We start from the raw sequence: 27,863 nt of genomic DNA on the forward strand, positions 1-27,863 counted from the left end.
TTTTGCTCCTGGGTGGGCCCTGTAAGCAAGTTCCTACCATGGATCCTGTGAACTCCAGACACTGTTCTGTCCCACCCCCACTGCACAGAGACCCTGGGTCCAGCGGGGAGGGGGCTTTCTCAGACTCCCATGGCCAGAGTTGTGCCCAGAAGGAGCCAGCCTCGCTTGAGGACTTGACCAGACCCACTAATCCAGCCCCAGGCCTGTGGGTACCCGCTGGGTAAGGCTGAACCAGCAGCCCCTGCTCTCTGCACACAGGAGGCAGGGATGGTTCTCCAGGCTGAGGGTCTAACCAAGAAAAGCCTTGCCCTCAGGTACCCCCAGGCCAAAGGCCTTTCTCCATACCAGGAAGCAAGTCCCAGGTCTCAAATTCCTTTTCAAGTTGTGCCTCAGTCTTACAAGCCTGGTCAGGTGTAACCATTTACAAGGCAAATAGGGGTTTTGTGTTTTAACTTCTTACAACCCACTACCAGCTGATGCCCTATAAGCAGACTGGTCAGGCATGGCCTGGAACCTGGAATGAAACCTCCTCCCTGCCAAGCAGGGCTTCTCACCTCACTGGCCAAGGTGCTGATAGGCACAGCCCAAGACTAGCCAAGGCACTATGTGCTTGTGCCAGACACTGTGGCAGAAAAAGTCACAGAGCTAGGAGGTAACCCAACCCTCTGTGTGACCTCCAGCAAATTCCAGCCTCTCTCTGGGCCTTAAACCCCTGTCCATACAATGGGAGTGCTGACTCTGATATATCCGTGGTGAGACTGTCACAGTTCCTGGATGTGATTATACTTACTCAGTCTTTCACTTTCCAGTATTTGTATCCCATTTCCTTTTCTTCTTGTATTGCATTGGCTAAGAACGTGTTCATTTAACCAGTATCTTTGAGAGTCTAGTAAGTGCCAGACCAGATGCCAGGCACTGAGAGGCAATGATGAGTGTTATAGACACAGTTTCAGCCTCAGGAGATCCTCAGCCTAGAGGGCAACTTTATAATGACCTTCATGCACTGGGCCGCCCTGTAGAGACCTTGTGATGATTCAGATGCAGCTCCTGTCCTGGAGGGATGCACAGCCTGGATGCTGCTGCTGAAAATTCAGGCAAATAGGGCAGAGCACACAAAAGCTGGGCCACTCAGGAGGCACACGGTCACTGGCTCTTGAGGGGTCAAAGAGGACTTCTCGGAGAAGGTAGCATTTGAGCCTGGCTTTAAAGCGTAAAGAGGGTTTAGACAGGTAAAGATGAGAAGAACTAGTTTCCTACTACAGGTAATAGCACGGGCAGAGGCAGGGAAGGAGAAGACAGGTCAAAGTGACTAAAGTCTAAGGGGCTGAGGAGTTGATGTTAATTGGGGAGACCATGGGGAGCGACGGAAGGTACTTGAGCAGGAGAGTAGCAGCATGGCTGCTTAGGAAGAGGGCTCTAGTAGCAGCACCAAGAGAAGGCAGGCCTGCAAGAAGCAGGCGCACCCTCACGTGATATGCTCCCCCCCTCCTGAGGTCCAGGGGGGTGTCTCTGTCCACCATTGGGAGGGAGAGGACAACTTCCTCTCCTCAGCCTGGCCAGGGAGATAAGGGGACAACGACAGGAAGTTGCCTCAAGGAGCTAAAGAGTGAGTAGCCTGACCCAAGGCCCCGGCCCCCATGCTGTGCAGGGCGGTCCCACAGAGGTGGATGCAGGGAAAGGAGGCCAGCCTCCTCTGGCCAAAATGCAATGGTCCGGGTGTCCAGGACCGAAGGCCCCTGGGTGCCTGTTCTGTCCCACTTGCTGACAGAGCCCCACTTCCCCAGGTCCCTGAAGGCCAGGTGTGCCCCCTTCCCAGGAAGAGGCTCCGGAGTTTTCCTGCCTTAACTCAGTCATGCAAACACCCTCCCTGACACCTCCTGAGAACTGAGGTGAGTCTGCCTTCAAGGGTGACTACAGACGGGACTGCAGGGCAGACAGTAAATGCAGGGTGCGGGGAGCTTGATGGGGTCATACGGGCGATGGGAGTCTTATTGGCCTCAAGGATGAGCCATGGCTTCTGGGCCTTAAGGTCTAATAGGAACGAGCCCCAGAGGATGGCAGAGGGAACAGAGTGAGCAAAGATCCAGAGACAAGAAACTTCTTACTGTGTACAGGGAACTAGCTGTGGCCCCAGTGGGACAACACGGGCAGCTGGAAGTGATGAGGATGAGTGTGGGCCAGGGAAGCTGGATACCCCTGAGGGGCAGGGCCGAGGGGAGGTCAGCGGGTGGGGGTGCCCACCTGGGGCACGGGCAGAGGCTGGAGGTGCAGAGTGGGAGGGTGGCTCCAGGTCAGTAGGGGCCCTAGGCCCAGGAGGACTGGGGGGTGGGGTACATCCGGAACTTGCCCAGGGGTCCCCAAGACTGAAATAAAAGAACTTGAGGTTAGGAGGGTGGCCGACAGGAGGGTCTCCCACTCTGTATGGCTGGGGGCCAGTCTTCCCTGTCCCCGCTTCACGGGGTCTGTCCAAGTGGGTGGGGTGAGGCTAAGACAGTGGACTCGAAAGGGAGGGAGGAAGGGAGGGAGGGAGAGAGGGAGTCAGGGACGGGGGAAGCTGGGACAGCAGCAGTGGGAGCCCAGTCCTCCTGCCTCCGGTCCTCCCAAACTCTGGCCCAGCGCCTGTCCCCTGAACTATTGCTCAAGATCCTCCCCCAGGTTCAGGTTGGAGCCCCCATTGGCCAGGCTGTCCTAAGCTCACTCCCTGGCCTCGGAGGAGACCTCCCCAGCCTGGCCCAGCAGAGGTATCCCAGCAGCTGAACACCAGGGAAAGCCATCAGCAGAGGAGGAACAGGACACCTGGCCTGGGAGTTCAAGCTGAAGCTCTGCCTTGGCCTCCCTGGCTCCACGTCCCTGTTTGAGTCCCATCCTCTCCCTGGGCCTCAGTTTCCCCTTGTGTGCAATGGGGAGATAGGCCTTGATCTATGGGGCCTCATTCAAAGTTGGTCAGAGGCGTGCAGGGAAGAGCATGAATACACAGGGTTGGGGTAGCCAAGGAACTGAGTTTCGTGGGGAGACATTTTAGGGAGAGGAGCTGGGAGAGCCCTTGAGGCCAGCAGAACAGCCTGGACAAAGGGCTGAAGCTAGAATGTGCAAGGCCCTTTGGGAGAATTTTGAGGAGACCGGTTTGCTTGGGTATGAGTAGGAGCCGACTGGTAAAGAAAGGGCTGTGCCTGCTGGGTTGAAGAGTCTGGACTTTATCCTGCCGGTAATGGGGAGCTAAGGAAGGGTTTTGAGCAGAGGGATGAAGTAATGAAATCACCAGCTCAGGCAGGCAATCTTGATATACAGAGGTAAGTCTGGAGGCAGGGAGGCCAGGGAGGAGGCTGTTGGAGAGCTTGAGAGAGAAGGTGGGGCCTGAGCGGGGGCAGTGACGTTAGGCGATAGGTAGGGCAGGGAGAGAGGAGCTGCAAGAGGAACCCTCTTCTGCCTCCACGTGGAGTCCTCCAGGCCCCTCCCACTCCACTTGGCCCCACACGCCCTCCCACCTCAACCCGCTGCTCCCGCACCTCAGGGCTGAACCCCTCACCCACCAGCAACTCGGGAGTCCGCTGTCACTCCTCACTTGCTCTCATCCCTGAACCTAATCCGCAACCAGGTCCCTCTGCCTTGGTCTACACCTCCTCATTTTTTACCACTGTGGGGTCCTTTCAGCGTCTCCTCTCCCCTTGAATCCTGTCCCCCTACCAGCTTCCAGGGGGAAGCTATTCTAGAAAGCAAATGTGACCTCGCATCTTCACTGCTTAAAAGGCCAGGCCATTAAATGGTGGATCAGGGTTCTCAGTGTCCTAGCCCTGCCTCTCCGCTCTTCCCTCCTGATTCCCGTGCTCGTGCTGCTGATGCAGCCGTGCTGAGGGGCTGAGTCACTGTCTCTGGCACACGGCTGAGGTTTCCCACCTTAACTTAGGTTGTTTTTTCTGCCTGTGACACCCTCTTCTTCATGTGTCCAAATCCTTCCGGCAAAGACCTACCTTTCGCCCATGCTCCACTCTGCCCCCCCACAGGTGAGGTTGGCAGGCACGCCTCCTGCCAAAGAGGTGGTAAGTTCTGCCATCATCTGTCCTGTGGGGGATTGAGAAAGAGCTGGGACTGGGTGCCAGGCCTAGAGCTCTCAGTACCTGGCAGCTGGGAGGTGGGGAGGATAGACCAGCCCTTTGGACAGCGTACCTGTGACCATGTCCCCCTGGCTACCAGCTGTATGTCTAGGTGCAGATAGAGAGCATATTGGCGGGGGGGTGGGAGTGGGCACACAGCAACTAGGCAAGTAGTTGGAGTGTGAAATGACTGTGGAAGCTTGGAGCGATGCCCAGAAGCTGTCATGGGGGCAGCCAAGCAGGTGGGCATGCTGACAGGTGTGTGAACCTGCCAGGTGGGGGCCATAGTTGCTGGCAGCTGCTGGCCCTGCTTGTGGTGGTTTGGAAGCAGGGTGGGGTGTGGTGGGTGGGCTGGAGAGAGGGAAGATAGGCCAGGCTGCCAGAGCAAACAGGCAGGCCTTCTGGCTCTGCCTTCGAGCAAGCGCCAACTGACAGCTGAGGGTGGGGTGGAGTGGGAGAGGCTTAGTGTTAAGGTCCCTGGGGCTGACAAACGGGAGTCGTACCCCAAGATGTGTAAGTGGGGGAGGGGGAGGGATTTCCAGTTGCTTTGTGACTAGGGCTTCATGTCTCTGGGAGAGAGGTCTCTAGTGGAAAGCTGTAGGGTTCTGTCCCCGCCTAGCCCTGGCTAAGATTTTTCCTGGCAACTTAGAGATGCAGGTAGGGCTGTCTTTGTGGACTACAGTGGTGGGGGAAGAAACGGAGAGGGTGGAAATACAGGGAATATTGGACTTGAGATCTAAAATGTCGGGCTGCATGAAGCCACAGCCAGAAAACCAGCATTCCTCTATCTCAACGGCAGTAGGCTGAGCCCCAGCTGATGCCCCTGGAGTCAGTCTGGGTGACCTGTCAAAAGCAGCAAAGGACTGGACCGTTCGGCCAGCTAGTCCTCACTCAGTATCTATATTCAAGGAGTAATGGCAAAGGGGAGAGAGAGGAGCAGGACCATGGCCCCATCCTGGGAGGAAGAGCTCAGAAACTGAGGGGACACTGGGTAGGGGTCAGCAGGGGGGGCCAGGCTGGAAGCTGGGGCTTGTGTGTGTGCAGTTGCAGTCTCCCAGAAGGCTTTCTGTTTGCAGAGGCACTATAGGGTTTGGGGTTTGAACAGCCGGCTGAGTGGGCTCAGTCCTGGAATCTCTGACCTTGTGCCACCAAGGTGGATCCCAGAGCTCTGGGCAGCAGAGGCCACCGGTAGGGATATGATGGTGGGTGGGGTGAGACTGGCTGGGTCTCTCAAGCTGGAGGGGCGCGAGCAGATTGCTCTTTTTTGCTCTTCCCTTTGGCGTGGTGCGTGGTTTCTGCCTTCCCACAGTTTGCTTCCCTGACCTGCAGCCCTCCTCCTGCTACCCCTGGACAGAGTGGAGCTCAGGGAGCACCGGAGTAGGGGTTCCGCTTCCCTCCCCTGCCCTGCGCCAGGGTCACTCTCCCTGGGGGCCTGGTCAGAGGCCTCTCCCACACACCCTCAGACTTCTCCAGGGAACCCTCATCCCACCTGGCAGTTACATTTCCTGCTGGGGTGAAGGTGTGAGTCTAAGGTAGCAAGACTGGTTTACTTTCTTATATACTGGGTCATTATTGTTAGAGGTTCTGATTGTGTGAGGAATAACAGCTCATCGCTGGACTTTAGGAAAACAATAAAGCAAGCATAAACATCAAAAGAAGAAAACATCAAGTAATCTCCAGAGGAGTTTTGCTTATTCACAGGCTTTTGGGTTCCCTCTAGACCCAGGGTCACACTTTGCAGAATTCGAGGAGGGGGTAGGAACCCCTCTATGGACATCCCCGTTTTGCAACCTCCCAGGACCCAAGAGGGCTCAAAAGAAGGCATCTCAGAGACACGTGCTCAGCAGCCCTCCCCAGTTCTCTGACATGCCCCGCTCCTTCCAGCTCTGTGGACAGTGGTCGAGGCCCTTCCGGACCACGCTCCCTCGGCTCCCCCAAGCTCAGCGCGTTCCGCGTGGGCGGCCTCAGTTCCCCCTTCTGCAGAATGGGCCGGCAGCTCAGCCTCCGCGCCCCGAGGCCCTGCGGGGGCGGGGCGGAGGGCTCCGAGGGCGGCCGGAAGGGGTGTGAGTGCGGGGGCGGGCCCCGGGCCGCCCCGCCCCTGGGAGGGAGCCTGGGGCGCAGCATCCTGGCGCGGGCCGCGGCCACCGCCGCCACTGCCGTCGGGGAAGGTCCCAGCGCGGTCATGGCCTCGCGCGGCGCCCGTCGGGGCCCGAGCCCCCTGCGCCCCGCGCAGTAGCCCCGCGGAGAGGCAGCCCCGACTGTGCCGACGGCGCAGACTGCCGGGGTGGGCGATATGGAGGAGGCGGAGGCGCACCTGCTCCCGGCCGCCGACGTGCTGCGCCGCTTCTCGGTGACTGCCGAGGGCGGCCTGAGCCCGGAGCAGGTGACCGGCGCGCGGGAGCGCTACGGCCCTAACGGTGAGAGCGCGGGCCACGCGGGGGCAGCCGGGGCCGCGTGCGCCGCGGTCTCCGTATCGCCCCCGGCACCGCGGCTGCGGAGCGGTCCACTCCCCTCCCAGCCATCGGCCCCCGCGGGCGGGCGGGCAGGCAGGAAGCGAGGGCTCAGGAAACCTCTGCAGATGCCCTTGGGGCTCCCGGGGGGGCTGCGCGGTACCTTCGCAGGGGAAGCGGGGGTGCGGGTTCCGGGTTCGGAGACCGGACGCCTGGCTCCCCTGCCCCGCTCTCCTCCCTCCGGGCCCAGGGACCCATGCGGCCCTTCCGGGCTTCCCACCTCCACCCGCGTCCCAGTCCACTCCTGCAGGCCCTCGCCCACCCCCATCGGCGCTCAGCGCTGCATCCCCGCGCCGCCGCAGTCCGCTGGAGTCGTGCAGGTGCACACACCGGGGTCGGCCGGCGAGGGACCAGCCGGGGACTCTGAGGCCCAGCCTCCTAGCTGACCCCGAGGCTCTCCCCCGAGGGCTCAGTAAAACGCCCAGAAGGTGCAGCTTGTCAGCTGGCAGGCTTGGTGACCCCACCCCCAGATCTTCCTCTTTCTGCAACCCCAGGCGGATGTGGCTGGCGGAGTCGGTGGGGCTTTGAACTGCTGAGGCGGGAGACCCACCTCCTTGGGGGTGGCAGGTTCAAGGCCTCCCTCAGGGAGTTGCCTGGGGAGGCCTTTCCTTCCTGGGTGGCCTGGAGCCACGCCTGCCCATCTCTGGGCAAGGAGGGAGCCTTCATGCTGTTGCTGTTTGGGAGGGAAAGGTATCGTTCTTCCTCATGTTCAAAGGAGTGTGGGATTCTCCACCTGCCAAAAAGCACGGCAAGTGCCAGTACTGTCCAGATATGACCCAGAGATGGTAGAAGATGTAGAGGTCCCTCCCCAGGTCGCTTGCAGGCAGGATCTGCCACCCCTTTGGTCCACCCCCAGGGCACAGGGCAGAGTGTTAGGGGTCCAGAGAGAAATGTCGCCTCGATCCCCAGAGTGCAGCCTGGACCCACGCCCTTTCAGAACTTGGGGCCTCACCCTTTCAGGGTTCCCCGCCAGCCAGAAGGAAGGTTCTCTGGCCTGTGTGTCTCACTGCTCAGGGCTGGCTTGAAAATTACGAAGAGCTGTCAGAAAGGGAGCTTTGGGTTTTGTATTGGTTTATGACAACCACCTCTTATATAAATATTATCTTTCTGGAGCAGAAATCCTTTTTCGAAAAAATTAGTTGCTATATTTAGTTGAGCTGTGGGCGGAACTAGGGAGATAAATATTATTTAATATCCCCTACTAGTGACTTGGCAGGGAGGGTGTCCTCGCTGCAGGAGCGCAGGGCATCAGGGCTGGTCCCCCAGCCCATGGGTGGGGCTGGGGGTCGGGGCAGCAGGTCTGGGGTTCCACCGCCTCCTCTGTGCTGCTGTGGCCTCCAGCTTGGGAGTCCTGATTCCCAAGGGAAGCTGGAGATCCAGCCCTTGGTTCTGCCTCCAGAATCACACAGATGTTGCCCTGCGTTACCCTGGCCAACACCCTTCTCCTTTCTGGCCCCCATGTCTTCATGAGGAGGGGAAGCTGGCTGGGAAGGAGGGAGCCTCTAGTTCCCCCCATGTTGTTTTGTCTAGGTGAGAGGATTTGGGGGTGCCCTGGCTGCTGAACATCTGTGCGGGGTGATGAATAAGGATGTTGGTGCAGTGTGTAGGTGCAGAGAGGTGGATGTGCATTTTGGGGAGGGTGGTAGGAAAAACTAGGGGGCCATTCCTGGGCTCCTCTGGTTCCTCTGTGCTTCGATGGTAGTAAAAATGAAAGCCCATGTTCACTGACTACCTATTGATACTACGTGCCAGGCATTGATTGGTCTTATAGCACTTTTCACCTCTTGTCTCATTCCTTCCCCAAAACAACTCTATGAAAACAACTGTTGTCATCCCCATTTTACAGAGGAGGTAACTGAGGCACCAGGAGGTTAGACAGCTTACCCAAGGTCACACAGTAAATGGGTGCCTGCCCCTCTCTGGGCCTCAGTTCCCCTGTCTGTTCAAGGGAGTCATCGGTTCTGCAGACTCTGGGACCCTGGTGTTGGGGCCTGTGCTAGGAGCTGGGGTCAGCTAGACAGGAGCTAGTACAGCCTCGCCCCCGGCCCCCGCGGGGCCCCCAAGGGATTTTTCCTCAGGAAGCATTCCAGGGCCCTGGAAGTCATCAGGTGAGGAGAAGGGAGCTGGCTGCCCCTTCCTGCCTCATGCTCCCCCAGCAGAGCCCCGGCCTCAGGAGGAGGCATGGGTGTCCCGTGGTCTCTACCCACGCAGCCTCTGGGGTGAGGCTGACAGGGTTTTGAGCCCTAGCTCTGCCCTTTCATAGCTGTGCAATCCTGGATAAACTGCTTTGCCTCTCAGTGCCTCTATTTGCTCATCATAAGTGAGGCTACGATAGGACCCATGCCAGACATTTGTGAGTGTTTGCGTACACCAAGCCATCCCTTCTTGTGGCAGAAGGAGCTGGGCCTGGCTCTGGGCCAGAAACGGGGTGGGGGGGCGGGATCTGCAGGTGGAGGGAACACCCCAGGGACTAGTGTCCTCCCCCACCCCAGGAGTCTATGCACCTGCAAGGTCGTTAGGCTGGAAACCACAAGGAAGTCATTTGCTTAAGTCTTGAAGTTCACAAGTTCTGCCAGCACAGGAAGAGGGGAAGCAGGGGCTGGGGATCCTCCCTCCCCGCTCCTCAGAGCTGGGGGAGGGCCCTCAGTCAGTGAGTGTACGGGGAGTCGCACCTCCCTCCCCACCATCTGTCCCAACCCCAGCAAGTAGCCATGTCCTCTGAGGCCCCAACAGGGCAGTAAGTGGGAGGCTCCTGGCCTCTTGTGAGCCGCCTTTCTCTGCAAACCCCAGAGGTGCCCAGGACTCAGCTTTCTCGGAGGGGCCTTTCTACATCCCTTCAACTTATTTTTTTGAATAAAAATGTGCACACAGTACCACATTCAAAAGGTACAAAAGGTATATAGTAAATTTTCCCCAGCCCTGTCCCCAATCACCCATTCCCAGCCACCCCAGTGTCTCCTTCCCAAGATATTCTGCGCACACACACCTCCGGGTCTGTGATCGATGATCTTTTTTACATGAAAGGGAGTGGATTTGAGGGCTGTTTTGCCCCTGCTTTCCACGTGACAGAGTCACTGTTGCTGATGGTTCCACGTGGAGCATCCTTGGGCTTCCTAGTGGCCACTCAGAGTTTCATCATGTGGCTGTTCCAGCATTTCTTCACCTGAGCTTTTGATGGGCTCTGGGGTTGTTTGAAGCCTCTGTTATCACACACACGTTATAAGGCACATCCTTGTCCCCATGTCATTTCACACACTGTGAATATCTCCAAAGGATAAATTCTTAGAGGGGGAATTGCTGGGTCAAAGGGCATGTGTATTTTACATTTTGACCGCTGTTGCTAAATTGTTCTCCATAAAGTTGCACCAGTTGACCTGCCCATTTCCCTACCACCTCACCAGCACAGTGTGTTATTGGACGCCAATCTCATAGAAGAGTGGCCTCTCATAGTCTTACTTTGCATTTCTCTGTTTGCCAGTCATGTTGGGCATTTTTTCATATATGCAGGAGCCATGTGATCTCCTCATGTCCGTGGATGGGCTCCCTGTCACCCCTGCTGGGCGTGAACCTAGGCAGCAGGCAGGACTGGGTTGGGGGTGTCCCCCCAAGCGGGCGGGCCAACACCTAAGCCACCCCCACCCCAGAGCCCACTGATGTGGGAGTCAGGCAAGGTCCCAGGAAGTCGCTGCGGGGGAGGGGCGGTGTCTCTCTTTAGGGGAGCGGCTGTGACAGGGGCTGGAGCCTGCCTTCCTGGGCCTCAGCCTGCCCATCTGTACAGTGGGTACCAGAGCTCCAGGGGTGCCAGGTGGGAGGGATAGTCTGGATTTAGATTCCTGCCTGTGGGGTCCCTGCTGTGACCTTATCTCCTGCCCTCAGCCCAGGTACCCGCTTCCTTGGCCCCAGTGTTGTCAGTAGGGCAGAGACAGGCCCCTGAGATCCCCCAAGGGCCTTGCAGATGTGAACTAACTCGGATCTGAGGTGGGTATTTCAGGCTTCACCCCAGTTCTCACGCCCTTGTTGGGCAGGCTTAGTGCCCCCTCTCAGGAACAGCACCAGCCCTGCCCCTGCAGAACCCCAAGCCCTTGCACCAGGAGCTCCCTGAGGCGGGGCTGGGTCTGCTCACAGCACCGAGGACGCCCAGCAAACACTTCGCCTCTGGGCCTGGTCAGCCAGTAAGGCTGCACCAGGGCAGAGGTTATCCACTCCAGGTGGGGCCTGGAGATGGTGGCAGGCCAGGTGGGCGGGGTGGGGTCTGCCAGCCAAGGTCTCTCCCTGACTTTGTGAGTGAGGATTTAATTGCTCTGTAAATTTACCTTTGAGGAAGACCTTGGTGAGTACTCACCTCTCCCACTGGAACCAACACTTAGAAGCCGAAATACCAGTTTCCAGTGTTGTGAGAAGGAAGGAGTCAAGGGGAAATTAGGGGAGCAGGTGGTGTGTGGAGCCTGGGGGCAGCCCTGGCCCTGCACCCCCCTTCTCCTGGGCTCTGGGCTGTGGGCCCAGGGTCCAGGGCTGAACCATGGGGCAACCGAATAAGCAATTCAGTGAGGCTCTGTGTGGACCCAAGGATGACTCAGCCCCTGCCTGCCCTGGGGGTGCTCCGGGGCGGGAAGCAGAAGGCAACACTGATGACCCTTGAGAGCAGAGCTTTTCTGGGAAGCCTTCCTGGAGGTTCAGATGAGGAAATGGGGAGGTACCCTGCACAGAAAAAATGGCGAAACAAAATCTTGGAGGGGGGAAAGCTTTAGCAAAACCAGGGGACATGGTAGCAATCCTGAGGCATCTCACTTGGCTGGCAGAGGGAGGGACGGACGTCTAAGATACAAGAGTGATTCTGGAAGGGTGGCTTGGGGCAAATCCAGGAAGACCTTGAAGGCCCTGTTAAGGTTGGTCTTTATCCTGTAGGTCCAGGAGAGCCACTGAAGGTCTGTGAGTGGGGCAGGGTCATTCATTCATTCATTCACAGTTTTATTGAGCACCTACTGTGTGCCAGGCGCTGTCCCAGGTGCTAGGGACACTGGAGCTTCCATCCTCTTAACTGTTGTTATGGCTGATGTTTACTGAGCATTCACCATGTGCTATGCATTAGTCTAAGTTCTTCATACATATTACATCATTTCATCTTCACAGCAACCTTATGAGGTAGTTACTATTATTATCCCCATTTTCCAGATGCGGAAACTGAGGCACAGCCAGGGTTAAAGTGATTTGCCTGTGGCCACAGAACTACCAAGATATAGGATTTGAACCCCAGCCCTCTGGACCAGGCTCTCTGCTCTAAGCTGCAGAGTGTCTCTAATCACATCCCAGGCCCTTCCAGGCCAGCTCCGCATCGGGCATCTGTGGACATGGACTGGTTCAGTCTGGCAACAGTGACCCAGAGCAGGGTTTGGCCAGGAGAAGCCACCATGTGAGAGGTCCAGACAAGGATAGTGGGGACTCATATGCCCCCAGGCTGGCCCAGCTGGGGTCTGGGAGGGGCAGCACCTCCTGTTACTGACTTGGCCCGTGCAGCCTGGCAGATGGCACCAAGAGGTGGGCAGGGCCAGGGCCTTCTCCTCACTTAACAAATGGGGCATCTGGTGCTGCTGAGGGCCCAATGCCATTATTTCAAGGGGAACTGGCTCAGCCCTACCAAATGCAGCCTGGAGATGGCAAGGGGAAACCAGCATCTTCCAGGGATGCCTGGGAAGGGGAGGAGGTGCTCTCCTAGCCCCTGGATCCCCCAACGTGGCCCTGGAACTAATTCATGTGAGGAGAGAACTGGGTTATTCAGAGTCTTGGCGGGATTGGAGTTTGAAGCAGATCAGGCCTGAGCAGATACGGTCTAGTAACCCCCAAAACACCACCTGTTTTGTGAGGAAGAGCCTTTGGGCCGGGATGATTGGGCTGATGGCTCTAGGGTCACAATAGAAGGATGAACCGATTGATGGGATGAGGACATCCAGCCCAACAATCAGGACATGGGATATTACATTCTTTCAGGTGACCTTGGCTGGGGGAAGACAGGGAGACCACTGGGGTGGGAAGGCAGGACAGCCTAGGCGTGAGTGCAGGAGGTCCAGAGCAGGGGTTTGAGCTCAAAACGCTTCCCTGCCACTTCCCAGCTGTGTGATCATGAACTAGCCACTCAACCTCTCTGTACTTCTACTCTGTAAAATGGGAATGATAATTGTATCCTCTTTCCCGGGTTGAGAATCACAAGAGAGTAATGCACATGAGGAAGTGATTATTCTGTCTGTGGAGCACCTTCTCACGTGCTGGGCACACAATGCCCTCCCGTTTATCTCCGGAGATGAAGTAGGTAAAGCACCTGGCACACTGCTCGGTATATAGTAGGTGCTCAATAAATGTGACTTATTAATATTAATGATACTAATGCTGATCCTCACAGCAGCCCTTCTGGGTGAGGGTGGGTACTCCGTCTTCCAAATGAGGCTCGGGCCCCACGGGGAGCCAGCTACTCAGACATGACTGGAAGCATGTGCATTACATGAGCAGGGATGGCCCTCATTCAGGGATGGGCAGGGCATCTGTGGTGACCTCATGGCTGGCTGAGCCTCCCCCAGGGGCAGCGGATGGGGGTGAAAGGGGAGCCTTGCGGTAGAGGCCAGGTCTGGGGAGAAGGGGGCATTGGTCGGGATCGGCTAGGTTATGTTGCAGTAACAACCCCCAGATCTCAGTGGCTTGAAACAACCCAGGTCATTTCTTGCGCACACTGTATATATGTACCTCAGTGCAGCTCATCTGGGGGCTTGCTGTCTCCCGACTCTGTGACTCAGGTTCACAAAGCAGATACCATTGCACAGGTGCTGGTTGCTGTAGCAGAGGGTCAAAGAACTCCAGACTGTGCTGTCCGATAGGGCAGCCACTAACCTTGTGTGGCTGATTGAGTTTAAATGAATAAAAATTAAGTATAATTTAAAATGTAGGGAATTCCCTGGTGGTCCAGTGGTTAGAACTCCGTGCTTCTGCTGCTGGGGGCCTGGGTCCAATCCCTGGTCAGAGAACTAAGATCCTGCAAGCTGCAAGGTGTGGCAAAAAATAAATAAATAAATAAAATGTAGCTATTTAGTCACACTAGCTACATTCCCAGTGCTCAGTAGCTACATGTGGCTGGTGGCTACCGTATCAGACAGTGCGGCTATAGGACTCTTCCATCATCACAGAAATTTCCATCGGACGGCGCCCTTCTCCAGCAGTTCAACAGTCCAGCCCAAATATACATCCTTCCTTTTGCAACTCACACAGGAAGCTGGGATGTGCAGTCCTACTGTGTGCCCACAAGGTGGGGAGAATGAGAAGTATTTGGGGAACAGCTTGATGACCGCCACCAAGAGTGGACCCTGGATCGAGCTGTGGGTCAGCAGAAGGGGAGATCCAGGTGGAAAGGGAGAGAAAGGAGAACTGGTGAGACCTGCAGGCAGAGGGCAGCTTGCAGGGGGACTAGAGCTGGTATGTGTGTCCCATAGCATCATTCCCAACCCCAGGCCTCACTCCTACCCAGAAAAAAAGCCCTGAGGAATATGGTGGTCAAGGGGCTACATGCCAGATAGAGGGAGGGGTCAGGGAGACAGCAGGAGGGATTCAGGTGAGACTTAGGGATACACTGTCCCTTAGGTCAGGAACCCTGAAGACACCTGCAGAGGTGAGGGGTTGAGGAATCTCCTGGGTCAAGCATGGCAGAAGCAGACTGATGTGTGCCATGAGGCTGGGGCATGGCTGAGATGACCTCTAAAGGACGCTGCTCCATTGGAGAATTGGCCCAGAAACCAGGCCTGGCCCTCCCCCCGCCTTTCCTGTTCACCTCAGCTAAACAGATCAGAAGGAAAAAGTCTGTTTGATTTTAATCTCAACGCAGGACACTGGAGATTACATTTTCCACGGAAAATGTCAGCCATTGCCTAAAATAGGACTTTGGAGAAAATGCTAGAAAGTGTATTTTTAGGTTACATGTTTTCCTCCTGGATTCCTGCAGCTCAGTGGGCTGCTTATTACTCCCCATGGTTCAGCTGCCAGGTGCAGACCCCAGACCTTTGAAACAGATGGTCAGGGGAGAGGTGCCCATGGGAAGAAATGCTGGCAGCTGCTCGAGCCGAAAGCAGGTGGATAGAGGCAAGGACCCATGTCAGGGAGGAGGAGAGAGGGAGAGCCAGCCTGGGGTGGGGCTCGGATGCTGCATGCTAACAAGCTCCCCAGCGACCCAGGGTGGGGCTGGGGGTGTAGACAAGAGGAGGCAAGGCTCAGGCTTGTTCTGGGAGGGGCCTCAGACAGCCGTGGGCAGGTCCCGAGCTCGGCAGGAGGAGGGAGAAGCCCGTCCAGGGCCCCTTTCCACAGACCCACAGATACCCTTGCTGGCTGTGTGACCTTGTTCAAGCCACGAATCCACTCTGGACCTCACTCTTGCACCTGCGAAACGGGGTCGGAATTCCCTCCTGCCTCCCCTTTAGGCTGTTGGGAAGATTCCAAGACTTCAGGTACTGGGGCAGCCAGCTCCACCTGTAACATAGGTGCTTCGGGAAACAGGAGATAAAAGTGGAGCCCGTAAAGTGACAGCAGGTCCTGGTGGTGTTTGGAAACATGGTTCTTCAAAATGTTCTGTGGTCTGGGCCTGGGCATGCCGGCTGCATCCTCACTGAGCTGGCCTGGAGCGGAGGGCCTGGGAGGGGACAAGCTGAGACTCAACCTCTAGGAACTGAACTGCGGTGGGTTTCTCAGTGCCCGGGATGCTGGCTGCTGGGGTCGTGCTCGGGGAGCCTGGGATGGGGTGGGGCTCAGAGGGACAGCAGTGCTGTGGGCCTTGTCCCTGTGGTCCTGGAGAAGCAGATGTGTCAGAGGTGGCCTGAGCCGATGTTCTCAATTTGAGGGAGGGGCTACCCTGCCATGGGTGGGGGACATTGAATGGGACAGGTGGGCATCTGAGAAAGAGCAGTGCAGGGAGCTGTGAGAACTACCAACTCCCTGTGTGACCTCAGGGGTCCCTTCTCTTCTCCAGGCCTCTGTGCAATGGGGGAGTGTCTAGGAGGCTGCTCCTGGCTCCCGTCTTGTCCCAGGGTGAGCCAGGACACACCAGACCTTCCTCAACCAGAGTGAGGTGAGGGTGGGGGGTGGAAGCATCTGGGCTCAAACCATCTGTTCTGTGATCTCAGAGAACTGGGGTGATGTGTCCTGCCCATCGTGGAGGTCCCGGTGGGCACATGGGGAGGGGCTGCTCAAACTCCACTTTATAACCCAGTCATTTCTTGTCTCCCCATGGCTCCTGTGGCTGCCTGGATCCTGCAGAGCTCCCAACCGAGGAAGGTGAGCCTTGGGCCAGGCGGCCTATGAGGTCACCAGACGCCATCGTGGGCCATTCACTGTCAGGCCATGTCCTCCCCCCACCCCCGGCTGGGTGGGGCCTTGCTGAGCAACACCTCCCCCCACCCACCCGGGCATTGCCCATCTGTGCCTCTCAGGGCCTCGGGCTCTCCCTCTTCAAATGGTAGGGAGGGAGTGGGCCAGGTGGTCCTGAGGCCGCCCCTGCTCTGCATGGAAGCAGGTCATCCGTCAGGGGCCCAGGCCTCATGCGGCGCTCCCGTTCCCAGGGAAGTCCCTGTGGGAGCTGGTGCTGGAGCAGTTTGAGGACCTCCTGGTGCGCATCCTGCTGCTGGCGGCCCTGGTCTCCTTCGTAAGTAGAGTCCCCATTTCATGGCATTGGGCAACCCGGGAGGGAGACCAGGTCAGGGCAGTGCTCAGAGGCCCAGGCTCTGAGCCACAGGGCTGTCCTCTCAGCTGTGGGCATCCCTGGGCCCCTACCTGCCCCCTGCCCTTGCCCAAACCCTTGCAGCCCCCCGCACTGGACTCCCGGCTCCCATCTGTCCCCTGGCTGTCAGTGAGCTTGCAAAAGCACAGGTCTGACCCCGCCCCTCCTTGCCTTAGCACAGGGTTTCTCAGCATCAGCCCTGCTGACTTCTTGGACCAGATAATTCTTTGTGGTGGGAGCTGTCCTGTGCACTGTAGAATTTTTAGCAGCATCCCTGACCTCTGCCCACCAGATGCCAGTAGCCCTCCCCACTTTTAACAATCAAGCCTACAGATGTTGCCAAATGTCCCTGGGGGGTGAAATCACCCCGGCTGTGAGCGCATTCTGTGACTGCCAGAGCTCCTCAGACAGACTCCAGGCCTTAACCTCCTGCAGCCTCCTCGTGGACGCTGCCCCTTGTTGCTGTCCCCCGTCCGCCCTGCTCAGACTCCTTCTGCACCTGCAGGGCCACGGGGCCAGAGTGGAGCGCTGGGGAAGGGGAACACCAGTGGCTGAGCAGCAGAGGCCCAACGATCATGCAGGGAACGGAGCCCTGGGGGTGCATGTGACTCCTGCTCCAGGCCCCTCCAGCCAGGAGGGGCCCAGCCAGCTGTGTCTGACCCCCCAGGCCACTCACTGTTCCTTGGAAACGGAGGACTCTTAAAAAAGAAAAGTCTGTCCAGGCAGGTGCCCAAAACAGCTGAGCCAAAAGTGTTCTGGTACCCTCTCCACGGAACAGGTGGACACACAGGCCTGGAGAGGATGACAAGTACCCACCTGGGCCAAGAGGTGGGAACGGACTTGAACCAGGTCTCGCGCCTCCAGGCCTGGGCTCTGGCTGGAATCATGGTCCTCTGGTCTGTGAACCGTGAACTTGAGCCTGCAGCAGGATCGCCTGGGCTGCTTACAACACAGACTGCTGGGCCCCACCCCAGAGTTTCTGACTGGGGAGGTCTGGGATGGACACCCAGGATTTGCATTTCTGACAAGTTCCCAGGTGATGCTGCTGCTGCTCCTGGTCTGGGCACACCACGCCTGCTCCGAGAACCACCGCCTGGCAGGTGGTGACACCTCCTGCTGGCCGTCGCACAACGTCCCCACGTCCCTGAAAGTGGGTGGGGTGGGACGTGGGCTCTGGTGGTCACTACCTGCAGGGGCTGGACTTCCTAAGCCAAGGCCTTCTGAGAGCAGACCTCTCTAGGTCCGGGGCTCCCCAGGGGTATTTTTCCCAAAATGGGAGCAGACAGAGACCCAGCATACAAAGGAAATGGCAAGCAGACCCTGGCCCACGGCATGCCTAAACTCACCAGCTTTGATCCCGGCAGGTCCTGGCCTGGTTCGAGGAGGGTGAGGAGACCACAACTGCCTTCGTGGAGCCCCTGGTCATCGTGCTGATCCTTGTGGCCAATGCGATCGTGGGCGTGTGGCAGGTGGGAGGCTCAGTGGTGGGACTGGGCCCTGGGGTCTCCCAGCTGCTGGGTGTGACCTCCATCTGGTCCTGGAATCCTGCAGGTCCTTCTGCTTCCAGATCCATCCCAAGCCCTAAGGGTGTCACTCCAAGGGGGTGGCCTGCTGGGGCCAGCAGGGACAGACAGCCTTCCTGCCTCTGCAGGAACGCAATGCTGAGAGTGCCATTGAGGCCCTGAAGGAGTATGAGCCTGAGATGGGCAAGGTGATCCGCTCGGACCGCAAGGGCGTGCAGCGGATCCGCGCCCGGGACATCGTCCCCGGAGACATCGTGGAAGTGGCAGGTGCGTTGGGGGCCTCCTCCCTTCATTATGTGACGCGGATGAGCCCATCCTTCTCTTTCTGGCTATATATGCAGAGGGGGTAGCTGTTGGGTTCCTCTAAAGCTCTTTGGCCAAAACCCCATCGGACAGATAAGGGGACTGTAGGCCAGGGGACAGCTCAGGCCTCTGCCTCCCAGCCCCAGCCTTGGTTTCTGGGAGCCCTCCTGGCTTTCCCGGGAGGTGGCACCCAAAACCACCCTCAGCCAAGCTATTCTCCCTCCACAGTGGGAGACAAAGTGCCTGCTGACCTCCGTCTCATCGAGATCAAGTCTACCACGCTGAGAGTGGACCAATCCATCCTGACCGGTGAGGCCTGGAGGCCGGAACCAGGGGCGGCTGGGTCAGGGGACAGAGGTGCCTTCACGTGGGGCTTCTCATTTCTGATTCCGCATCCAGGTGAATCTGTGTCTGTGACCAAGCACACGGATGCCATCCCAGACCCCAGAGCTGTGAACCAGGACAAGAAGAACATGCTGTTTTCTGTAAGTGCTTGGGATGCCTGGGGCCTTTGCCTGGACGATGATGATAAAGATAGTAACATTTAGATTAATCAGCTGAAGCCCTGTGGGAAAGAACCTCATCCGTTATTAAGAATACGTACAAACTTATAGTAATGATAATAGCTGTGTTTACTGAAGTCTGTGTGCTTGGCCCTGTTCTAAGCCCTTTACCTGTATTAATTTATTTAATCCTCACAGCGCCTTTGAAATAAGTACTCTTGTCTGCATTTTCCAGCAAGGAAGCAGGCACAGAGAGGTTAAGTAAGTTGCCCAAAGTCACACAGCCAGCGAGTGACAGAGCTGGGATGTGGAGTCAGACTCCTGATTCCAGAGCTTTTCCTCCTACCTGCTAGGCTTATCCTGCCTTAAACTGGAGAGAGGCAGAGCCTCTCTTGCCTCAACAGAATCCTCTAGAGGGAGAAGCAGTGCCAAAATGGAGGAGGATATCAGGAACAGTCCATTTCTCAGATAGGAAAACTGATCCCCAAGGCAAGATTCCAAGCCACCCAGCTCTTCTCAGGGAGAGTGATGGGTTCAGCTCTGGTGGGAGGGATCAGCCCCTGTGGCCTTAGAGGGACTTAACCAGTGATGCTCACAGGTTGCCCATGGAGGCCACAAGGAGGGGTCAGGCCAATTGGCAGTGGCCCTGGGCACTAAGTTATTAAAGTCTCCCCAGAAGTGAACAGAAATGGAGAAAGTGATATACACCCACAGCTCTTCTTGAGGAGAGCACCCTGCCTAGGGGCCTGGAAGCTTTGGACAAGCTGCCTTGGGTGGGGAGGGAACACCAAGGGGCATGTTCAGGCATTAGAAGCTGTCACTGGAAGCTTTCTAAGGAGGGTGCCCTGGCTAACTGCAGGTCATTTCCTTAGCGGAGGGAGCTGTAAGCGGGGGCAGGAGCTGCATGGCTCAGGGCAGAAGGGACGCTGAGGCTACCAGAACCCAACTTCCCTCCAGCCTCAGCATAGTACACCTGTCTGAAGGGGACCGAGTTATGAGCCTCCTCAGAGCAAGCTGTGTCTCGGGCCTCTGTTGGACCATTTTACAGCAGAGGACACAGAGGCTCAAGGCTGGCTGGCACTTGCACCAGGGCTTGGGGATTTTACTGGGGCCTTGGGAATGGATGGACTTCAGCTCAAATTTTCTGGATTCTTCAGTAAATATTTATCGACTGTTTACCTGAGATCATGGTTAGCCACACTCCTGTGTGGCTGTATTGGTCGTTTATGAGCTGAATTTTGATGGGTTGGTGCTGTGCTGTGCTGGTTGGTCATACTGTCAATATCAGCTGGTGCTTCCTCTGTGCCAGGCCCCCCATGCTAGGCACTGGGGATGTGGCACTGAACCAAGTCCCTGCTTTCATAGAGCTGACACTATCATGGTGATGACAGTAATGACTCGAGACTACATAGTGGCATACCTCTGGGAGCACTAAGTATGGAGAAAAAGAAAACCAAGGAGGGGAATAAGAGCCCTAACCCCAGCCTGAAGGAATCAGGGGTTCTGGGCCCCGGTTGGGGTGCTAACCAGCCCTTTCCTTATCCCTCCCTCGGCCAGGGCACCAACATCGCATCGGGCAAGGCGATGGGTGTGGCAGTGGCCACGGGCTTGCACACGGAGCTGGGTAAGATCCGGAGTCAGATGGCGGCTATGGCACCAGAGCGGACGCCCCTGCAGCAGAAGCTGGATGAGTTTGGGCAGCAGCTGTCCCGCGCCATCTCCGTGATCTGCATGGCCGTGTGGGTCATTAACATTGGTCACTTTGCTGATCCGGCCCACGGCGGCTCTTGGCTCCGAGGTGCTGTCTACTACTTCAAGATTGCCGTGGCCCTGGCGGTGGCCGCCATCCCTGAGGGCCTCCCGGCTGTCATCACTACATGCTTGGCACTGGGCACACGGCGCATGGCCCGCAAGAATGCCATCGTGCGGAGTCTGCCCTCCGTGGAGACCCTGGGCTGCACCTCGGTCATCTGCTCTGATAAGACGGGCACACTCACCACCAATCAGATGTCGGTCTGCCGGGTGAGTGGCTGCAGCCAGCTTGGGTATTGCTGTGTGATGTTTGGCAGGCTAGGCTCCCCCTCTGGGCCACTCCCTGACTCCTTTTTGGCCAGAGGTGGAGGAGAGAACCTGTGTGCTGCCCCATGGTGGGGAGCAGATCCAGGTTCTCATGGGGCAGAGCAGCAAAGCCTGGCTGGACATGCATCATTAGGACCCATGTGTCACTCTGTAGGGTCCTGGCAGGCCACTGCCCATCTGTGAACCTCAGTTTCCCCCTCTGAAGTTTGGGTGTGCAAGCCCTGCCAGGTAACCATAAAGGATACAGGGGAGGGTCAAGTACAGCCTGGGCATCTGATCCAAGCTGGGCCTGGACCCAGGTTCGTTTTTTCCTTCTTTTTCTTTTTTTTTTTTTTAGAAATTTACTTATTTATTTATTTTTGGCTGCTTTGGGTCTTCGTTGCTGAGCACAGGCTTTTTCTAGTTGTGGCGAGCAGGGGCCACTCTTCGCTGTGGTGCATGGGCTTCTCATTGCGGTGGCTTCTCTTGTTGCAGAGCACGGGCTCTAGGCACGTGGGCTCATTAGTTGTGGCACGAGGGCTCAGTAATTGTGGCTTGCAGGCTCTAGAGCGCAGGCTCAGTAGTTGTGGCACACAGGCTTAGTTGCTCTGTGGCATGTGGGATCTTCTGGACCAGGGACTGGACCCAGGTTCTATCCTTCACCACCGTGACTCTCTGTGGTCAACGCCTATCACCAGATACGCCAGCTCCAGTGACCTGGGAAGGGCCCAGGCAGGAATTATTCATTCCCTGGCACTTGATCCCAGATCCTGGGCTGCTGCCCACATGCTTCAGGGAGTCTGGCTGAGACTCCAGCAGGCCCCTGGGGTAGAGGAGTGGGTGGCGTGACGGTGAAGCTTTCGGATTTCCCACTCCCTAGGTCCCCCAATCACTCCTCTCCCACCCCTGCTCCCATAATCTGCCCACTGGGCCTGGGAAACCCAGGCTCTATATCTGAGACCTTAGTCCCCCACAGAAGCCCATCAGGGGCTGCCATGGGGTTGGGGGCACCAGCACGCTTTACTGCCCTGCAGCCCCTGACCTGCTAGAATCCCTAGTAGGACTTCATTTGAATAGTCCTACTAGGGATTCTGAAATAAAGATTTGAAAAACACAGTATAGGGAAGTCGTAGGGGCCTTACATACTGGATGATGGGCTAAGAAACTTGACTTCTCAGGGGCTCTGCTGGCTGGAGGGCTGTCCCCAGGGGCAGGGAGGAAAGTGCAATGGAAGGGATGTTTATTGAGCACCTGCTGGGTGCTGGGCTGGCCATTGGCTTGGGAATGTGCAGTGAGGCAGTTTCCAGGAAGCAAGCATTATCTCCCTGGCAGAGCTGGCTGACAGATGAGGACATGGGCTGCCCTGGGAGAGGTGAGCCCCCTGTCCCTCAGGGGCACAGGTAGGGGTGGGCCCTGCGGGCAGGAGCTCACTCTCTGGGGACAGGGGTCTGTGCCTCAGGATGCTATGTAGGTTTCCTCCCTTGGAGGTCAGGAACTCATTCCCTTGAAGGGCAAGGCGGGGCAGCTGCACTCTGATCCCACTTTCTCCCCATTACCAGTGGGGAAACTGAGGCTTAGGTGCTCCGCCAGGGGTCACATAGTGAGACGGGCAAGGACCCAGGCTTCCTGTCCCAGCTCAGGGCTCTGTCAAGCTGGCAGCTGCCCCAGAACATTGAAGAATCTGCCATAAATCTCTCATGGGTCTAGAGCAAAGGACAAGCCCGAACTGGACACACCTGGGCAGGGCAGAGAGGCCCAGCCTCAGCCTGGACACAGTACTCTTACACTTCACCTCCAAGACCCTGGGGGAGGGAAGGCCGGTACCTCCTCTGGAGACCCACAGGACACCACCCTGGGGTCAGCCTTGAGTCAGACTGGCTGCCCAGGGAGGAGGGCCTGCCTGAGCACGCCCCTGCGCTCCCCAGATGTTCGTGGTAGCCGAGGCCGAAGCGGGTACCTGCAGTTTGCACGAGTTCACCATCTCGGGCACCACGTATGCCCCGGAGGGCGAAGTGTGAGTGCTCGGCGAGGGGGCTCAGGTGGGCGGGGTTTCCTGGTGGGCGGAGCTATGTAGGACAGCTCTGAGAGCTGTCATTGGCGAGGCCTCTTGGGGGCCAAGAGGCTGGGCATTGCCCAGGGGCTGGGACAAGGACACCGTACTGACATGACAGCTCTGGCTCCACAGGCGGCTGGGGGGGTGGCCTGTGTGCTGCGCACAGTTTGACGCACTGGCGGAGCTGGCGACCATCTGCGCCCTGTGCAATGACTCAGCGCTGGACTACAACGAGGTGGGCCCCTGCTCCCCTTCGTGACCCCCCTAGTATCCAGGCGCTCAGAGCAGACCTTTCTCCCAGAGTATCAGAGCTCGCAGGATTGGAGGTCCCTGCCCCTTTGGAGTGCCACACCCCGGGAGCACTGCCATCCTTGTCCACTCCACACTGCCACCCCTCCTTCTTCCTCAGGCTGGCTCTGGAGCCCTGCTCGGGGCTCTTGGGCTGTGGGGGACTGTACTGTAAAGGGCAGAAGGGCCAGGGGTGCCTGGGGGAAGAGGTTTGGGGGACAAGACTAAGAAGTGTTTAAAGCAGAAGGCACAGCCCAGAAACGGGCATTGAATGCTCTTCCCTGTGGCTGGAGCATGTGGGAGGCCGCTCCTGCCTGTTGGGGCGGGGGCGCTTGGCCAAGTCAGTCTGATGCCCAGCTGAGGGCGGTAGACAGACACCAAAGGGTTTGGAGCAGGAGAGTGATATGGTCAGATCTGCATTCACAGAAGGTCACCCAGGCTTCTGTGTGGAGGACAGAGCAGACTGGGCAAGACCGGAGCCGAGGAGCCCCTTGTGGTCATCCAGGCCGGAGAGGTGCCCGCTGAGTCCTGGCTGGGGCTTCAGGGAGATGGGCGGAGGCGTGGGTGGCTCTCATTGGAGAGAGAGTTTGGAGCCCAGATCCTGGGACTTGGTGACTGGTGAGGTGAAAGAGGGAGGAGGTCAGGGTAGCTTGTAGTTGCTGTCCCGGCTGGGGCTGTCATGGGAGTGGCAAAATAGGGAGGGGGAGAGGTAGCCTGAGGGTCCCCAGGGAACAAAGTCCAACAGGCAGCAGCCGTACGTGTGGGCTTGGAGCTCAGGAGAGAGGTTGCAGTGGGCTGGGTGGGCCCTGGCCGTGCTGAGCCCGTGAAGGATGGGAGAGGCCAGGGGCATATGAGGCCTCAGGGAGGGTGGGGGGTACAGAAGGAGCAGGGCCCCGACAGCAGGTTTAGAAAGAGGAACCTGGTGAAGGAAGCTGAGAAGCGTGAGCAGAGAGTGATGCGGAGGACAGGAAAGGCGCATGGCCTTTGATGTCGGGGAGGAGGGAGGGTCGGAAGGGAAGGTGCGCATCAGTGCCAGATGCTTCCCAGGCCAGCTGGGCTGGGAAGGGCCCACAGGCCTGGTGCAAAGGAGGCTACAGGTGATTCTGGCCAAGGGAGCTCCAGCGGGCAGGGAGCGTGTGGGAGGTGAGGCTGGGGGCCGCCCCGCCCCTCACTCCCTGGACCTGGGCCCCACTAGGCGAAGGGCGTGTATGAGAAGGTGGGAGAGGCCACGGAGACGGCCCTGACTTGCCTCGTCGAGAAGATGAATGTTTTTGACACGGACCTGCAGGCCCTGTCCCGGGTGGAGCGAGCTGGGGCCTGCAACGCGGTGAGCAGCTTGAGGGTTCGGCCACAGGCCGCGTGGCTGGGGCTTCTGGGGCATCTGGAGAAGGGAAGGAAGGGAATGAAGTCCTGGGAGGCTTCTGGGAGGAGGAGGGCCCTCAAACCCCTAGTGAGACTGGTCTAGGGGGAAAAGAGAAGAAAAGCTGAGTGTGGGCAAGGACTCAGAGTCGGGAATTACACAGCGTGGTCAGGAAATGGCAACTCGGGGGCATTTCTGGGACTGGAGAGGGGGAGAGAGGCCTTGAATGCCGGGGTCAGAAGAAGGTAGACAACATCGTGCAGGGAGCAAGAGGCTCTTCCCGGGGCTGAGCAGCTGGCGAGGAAGCAGCCAGAGTTGCTGGCTCTGCCCCTCACACCCTGACCCACCTGGGCCCTGCAGGTCATCAAGCAGCTGTTGCAGAAGGAGTTCACCCTGGAGTTCTCCCGAGACCGGAAGTCCATGTCGGTGTACTGCACGCCCACCCGCCCTGGCCTGGCGGCCCAGGGCAGCAAGATGTTTGTGAAGGTGGGCCTGCCTGACCAGCCTGGGGCCTCTGAAGAGCCAGAGCCTGCAGCGGTGGGAGACTGGGGGAGGTGTGAGGCCCTCTGTCAAAGCGACGACTCCAGAACAAGGGTGGTCAGCCTGCCATGGGGAACTGGGAGTGGGATCCACGTGTGGGGCAGATGAAGCCAGAGCCAGACGCTGAGGACTGCCCCTCCTTGTGGTCCCAGCTCTGGGCTGAGAGGCACTGCCTCGCCACATGACCTTGCGGTCACCGTACCCCCATGTGGGCCTCGGGCTCCCCATCTGAACAGCAGGTCAGGCTGGAAGGCCTTGGAACCCCTTTTGCTTCTGATGGGGAGTGTTGAGGTGGTTGGTATGCAATTTTGGTGCTTTGTATTTTGGAAACCGAGTCCCACGTTCCCATCCAGACCCCCGTTCACGTCTTCACGCGCAGCGGGGGGTTTTAACCTCTTTGGAAATGACAAGCTTCTGTACTGGGAGCTTGGGCTGCTGAAAAAACCTAGCATTTGGAATGCCCTTTGAGGAGGGGGACGAGGCACTGATGGAGGATTCAGAGGTCCTTCCCAGGCCTCGGGCGAGATCCGGGTTGAGACCCCAAGGCCGCTGAGTAGCCCGGCACCCACAAGACCACCTTCCCAGAGCCACACCCCACACACCCTCAGCAGGGCTCTGTTCCTGGTCCCGCTGCCGAGCACCCCACAGAACTGGGATCCCGGTAGCAGCAGGCTGGCAGGGAGGCAGGGCCTGCAGGAGGGCTGCCATTCCCACCCCATCCCCCAAAATGCTGCAGCAGGCCTTCTCAGCTGCAAGTTGGTGAGGGGAGGGTGCCTCCGCATGGGCTTCACACGGTGTCACACCCTGTGTGAGCCCCCTTCCCTCTGGGCTTTCTCACAGTGGGGCCTAATTGGTTCCCTCTCGAGCTTCCAAAGAATGGATTCTGGTCTGTGCCTTGCTGTGTGTCCCCTTGGGTGACCTTTCCCCGTACCTGGGCCTCTATTTCCTCGATTAGGCAGGAGGGAGGGAAGGGGTCCTGACTGACGGACTTGTCTCCTCCCCTACCCCACGCGGCAGGGGGCACCTGAGAGTGTGATCGAGCGCTGCAGCTCAGTCCGCGTGGGGAGCCGCACGGTATCCCTGAACACCACCTCCAGGGAGCAGATCCTAGCCAAGATCCGGGACTGGGGCTCAGGCTCGGACACACTGCGCTGCCTGGCACTGGCCACCCGGGATACGCCCCCGAGGAAGGAGGACATGCAACTAGACGACTGCAGCAAGTTTGTGCAGTACGAGGTGGGTGCTGGGCCCCAGGGCTGGGAGCCACGTGTCCGCCTGCGGCGCTGGGCAGGTGGCAGGCTGAGGATGGGCCCAGGCCCCACTCGCACCTGCCCCCTCCCTGCAGACGGACCTGACTTTCGTGGGCTGCGTGGGCATGCTGGACCCTCCGAGGCCCGAGGTGGCTGCCTGCATCTCACGCTGCCACCAGGCGGGCATCCGTGTGGTCATGATCACGGGGGACAACAAAGGCACGGCTGTGGCCATCTGCCGCCGGCTTGGCATCTTCAAGGACGCAGAGGACGTGGCGGGCAAGGCCTACACGGGCCGAGAATTTGATGACCTCAGCCCCGAGCAGCAGCGCCACGCCTGCCGCACGGCCCGCTGCTTTGCCCGGGTGGAGCCCGCCCACAAGTCCCGCATCGTGGAGAACCTGCAGTCCTTCAACGAGATCACCGCCATGGTGAGGCCACGAGACGGGAGCCTGGGGGAGGTGGCGCGGGTCGGGGTGAAGCACTTGCCATAGGCCTTGGGAGGAGCAACCCGGGCAACCGCTGCTTCTGCTTCATTCTTATTTTTCCCAACGTTTTATTACAAAAAATTTCAAACACGAAGAGAAATCAAAATGATTTTTCTAGTGAATGCCTATAAATATCCACTATCTAGATTCTATAAATAACATAGTTCTATTTGCTTTATCACGTGCCTATCCATCTACCCATCCTTCACCCATCTTTTCTTAAATGTGTTTCAAAGTAAGTTGCAGACATCAGTACATTTTTCCCCCACACGCGATAGGGAACATTACCATCAACCCATGAAGTTCCCTTATGCTCCTTCCCATTTTTTTGCATCATAGATTAGTTTTGCCTCTCCTGGATTTTCATATGAGTGGGATCATACAGCATACATCATGCTTTTTTGTGTCTGGCTTCTTTCCTTTGAGGTTTACCCATGTTGTTGCAGTTACATGATTGCTTTTTTATTGTTCAGTGGCATTTCATTGTGTGAATATACCAGAGTCTCTTTTAAAGATTTATTTATTTATTTATTTGCTTGTTTGTTTGGTTGCGCCAGGTCTTAGTTGCGGCAGGCAGGCTCCTTAGTTGCGGCTCACAGGCTCCTCCTTAGTTGTGGCTCCAGGGTTCCTTAGTTGCGGCATGCATGTGGGATCCAGTTCCCTGACGAGGGATCGAACCCAGGCCCCCTGCATTGGGAGTGCAGAGTCTTATCCACTGCACCACCAGGGAAGTCCCATCCACAGTCTCTTTATCCATTCACCTCTGGATGGACGTTTGGTTTGGACCCAGTTTTTGTTCTGTCTCCTTCTTGATTGTTGACCTCTTCATCAACACTGATCTGATTCTTAACCTCAACCTCAACCCTGACTTGGCCTCAGTTTATAATCTTGACTTCCAGCCTAACCCAGTCCTTTACCTTGACCTTAATCCTGACCTGTGGCTCAACCTAGACCTGGATAATGAGCTGGGCACCAACCTTGACTTGACTACAACTGTAAACTTGTTCTTGACCTTATTTTGATCTTCACACTGACTTGGTCCCTGACCTTGACCTTGACCATCTTAAACTGATTCTTTAATCTGAGCTCAACCCTGATACGGGTTCCAATCTTGACCTGGACCCTTATCTGATCCCTGACATTGATCCCACACC

The 27,863-nt window shown here is 57.6% G+C and overlaps 1 protein-coding gene across 1 annotated transcript in view; it reads left to right on the plus strand.

The window, feature by feature from the left end:
* Window positions 1-6,384: 6,384 nt before the first annotated feature.
* ATP2A3 (ATPase sarcoplasmic/endoplasmic reticulum Ca2+ transporting 3) overlaps window positions 6,385-27,863 on the plus strand; it is a gene marked incomplete at both ends in the record, with an annotated part of 30,223 nt that continues 8,744 nt past the window's right edge. Inside the window, 14 exon segments of the mRNA XM_079726426.1 lie at window positions 6,385-6,592; window positions 15,884-15,901; window positions 16,186-16,268; window positions 17,708-17,812; window positions 17,995-18,133; window positions 18,398-18,478; window positions 18,569-18,654; window positions 20,230-20,694; window positions 22,656-22,744; window positions 22,916-23,018; window positions 24,267-24,398; window positions 24,792-24,917; window positions 25,989-26,207; window positions 26,317-26,652. Of these exon segments, the coding sequence (XP_079582552.1) occupies window positions 6,385-6,592; window positions 15,884-15,901; window positions 16,186-16,268; window positions 17,708-17,812; window positions 17,995-18,133; window positions 18,398-18,478; window positions 18,569-18,654; window positions 20,230-20,694; window positions 22,656-22,744; window positions 22,916-23,018; window positions 24,267-24,398; window positions 24,792-24,917; window positions 25,989-26,207; window positions 26,317-26,652 (2,190 nt within the window).

Source organism: Hyperoodon ampullatus (assembly GCF_949752795.1).
Source record: "Hyperoodon ampullatus genome assembly, chromosome: 19".
NCBI classification, from domain to species: domain Eukaryota; kingdom Metazoa; phylum Chordata; class Mammalia; order Artiodactyla; family Ziphiidae; genus Hyperoodon; species Hyperoodon ampullatus.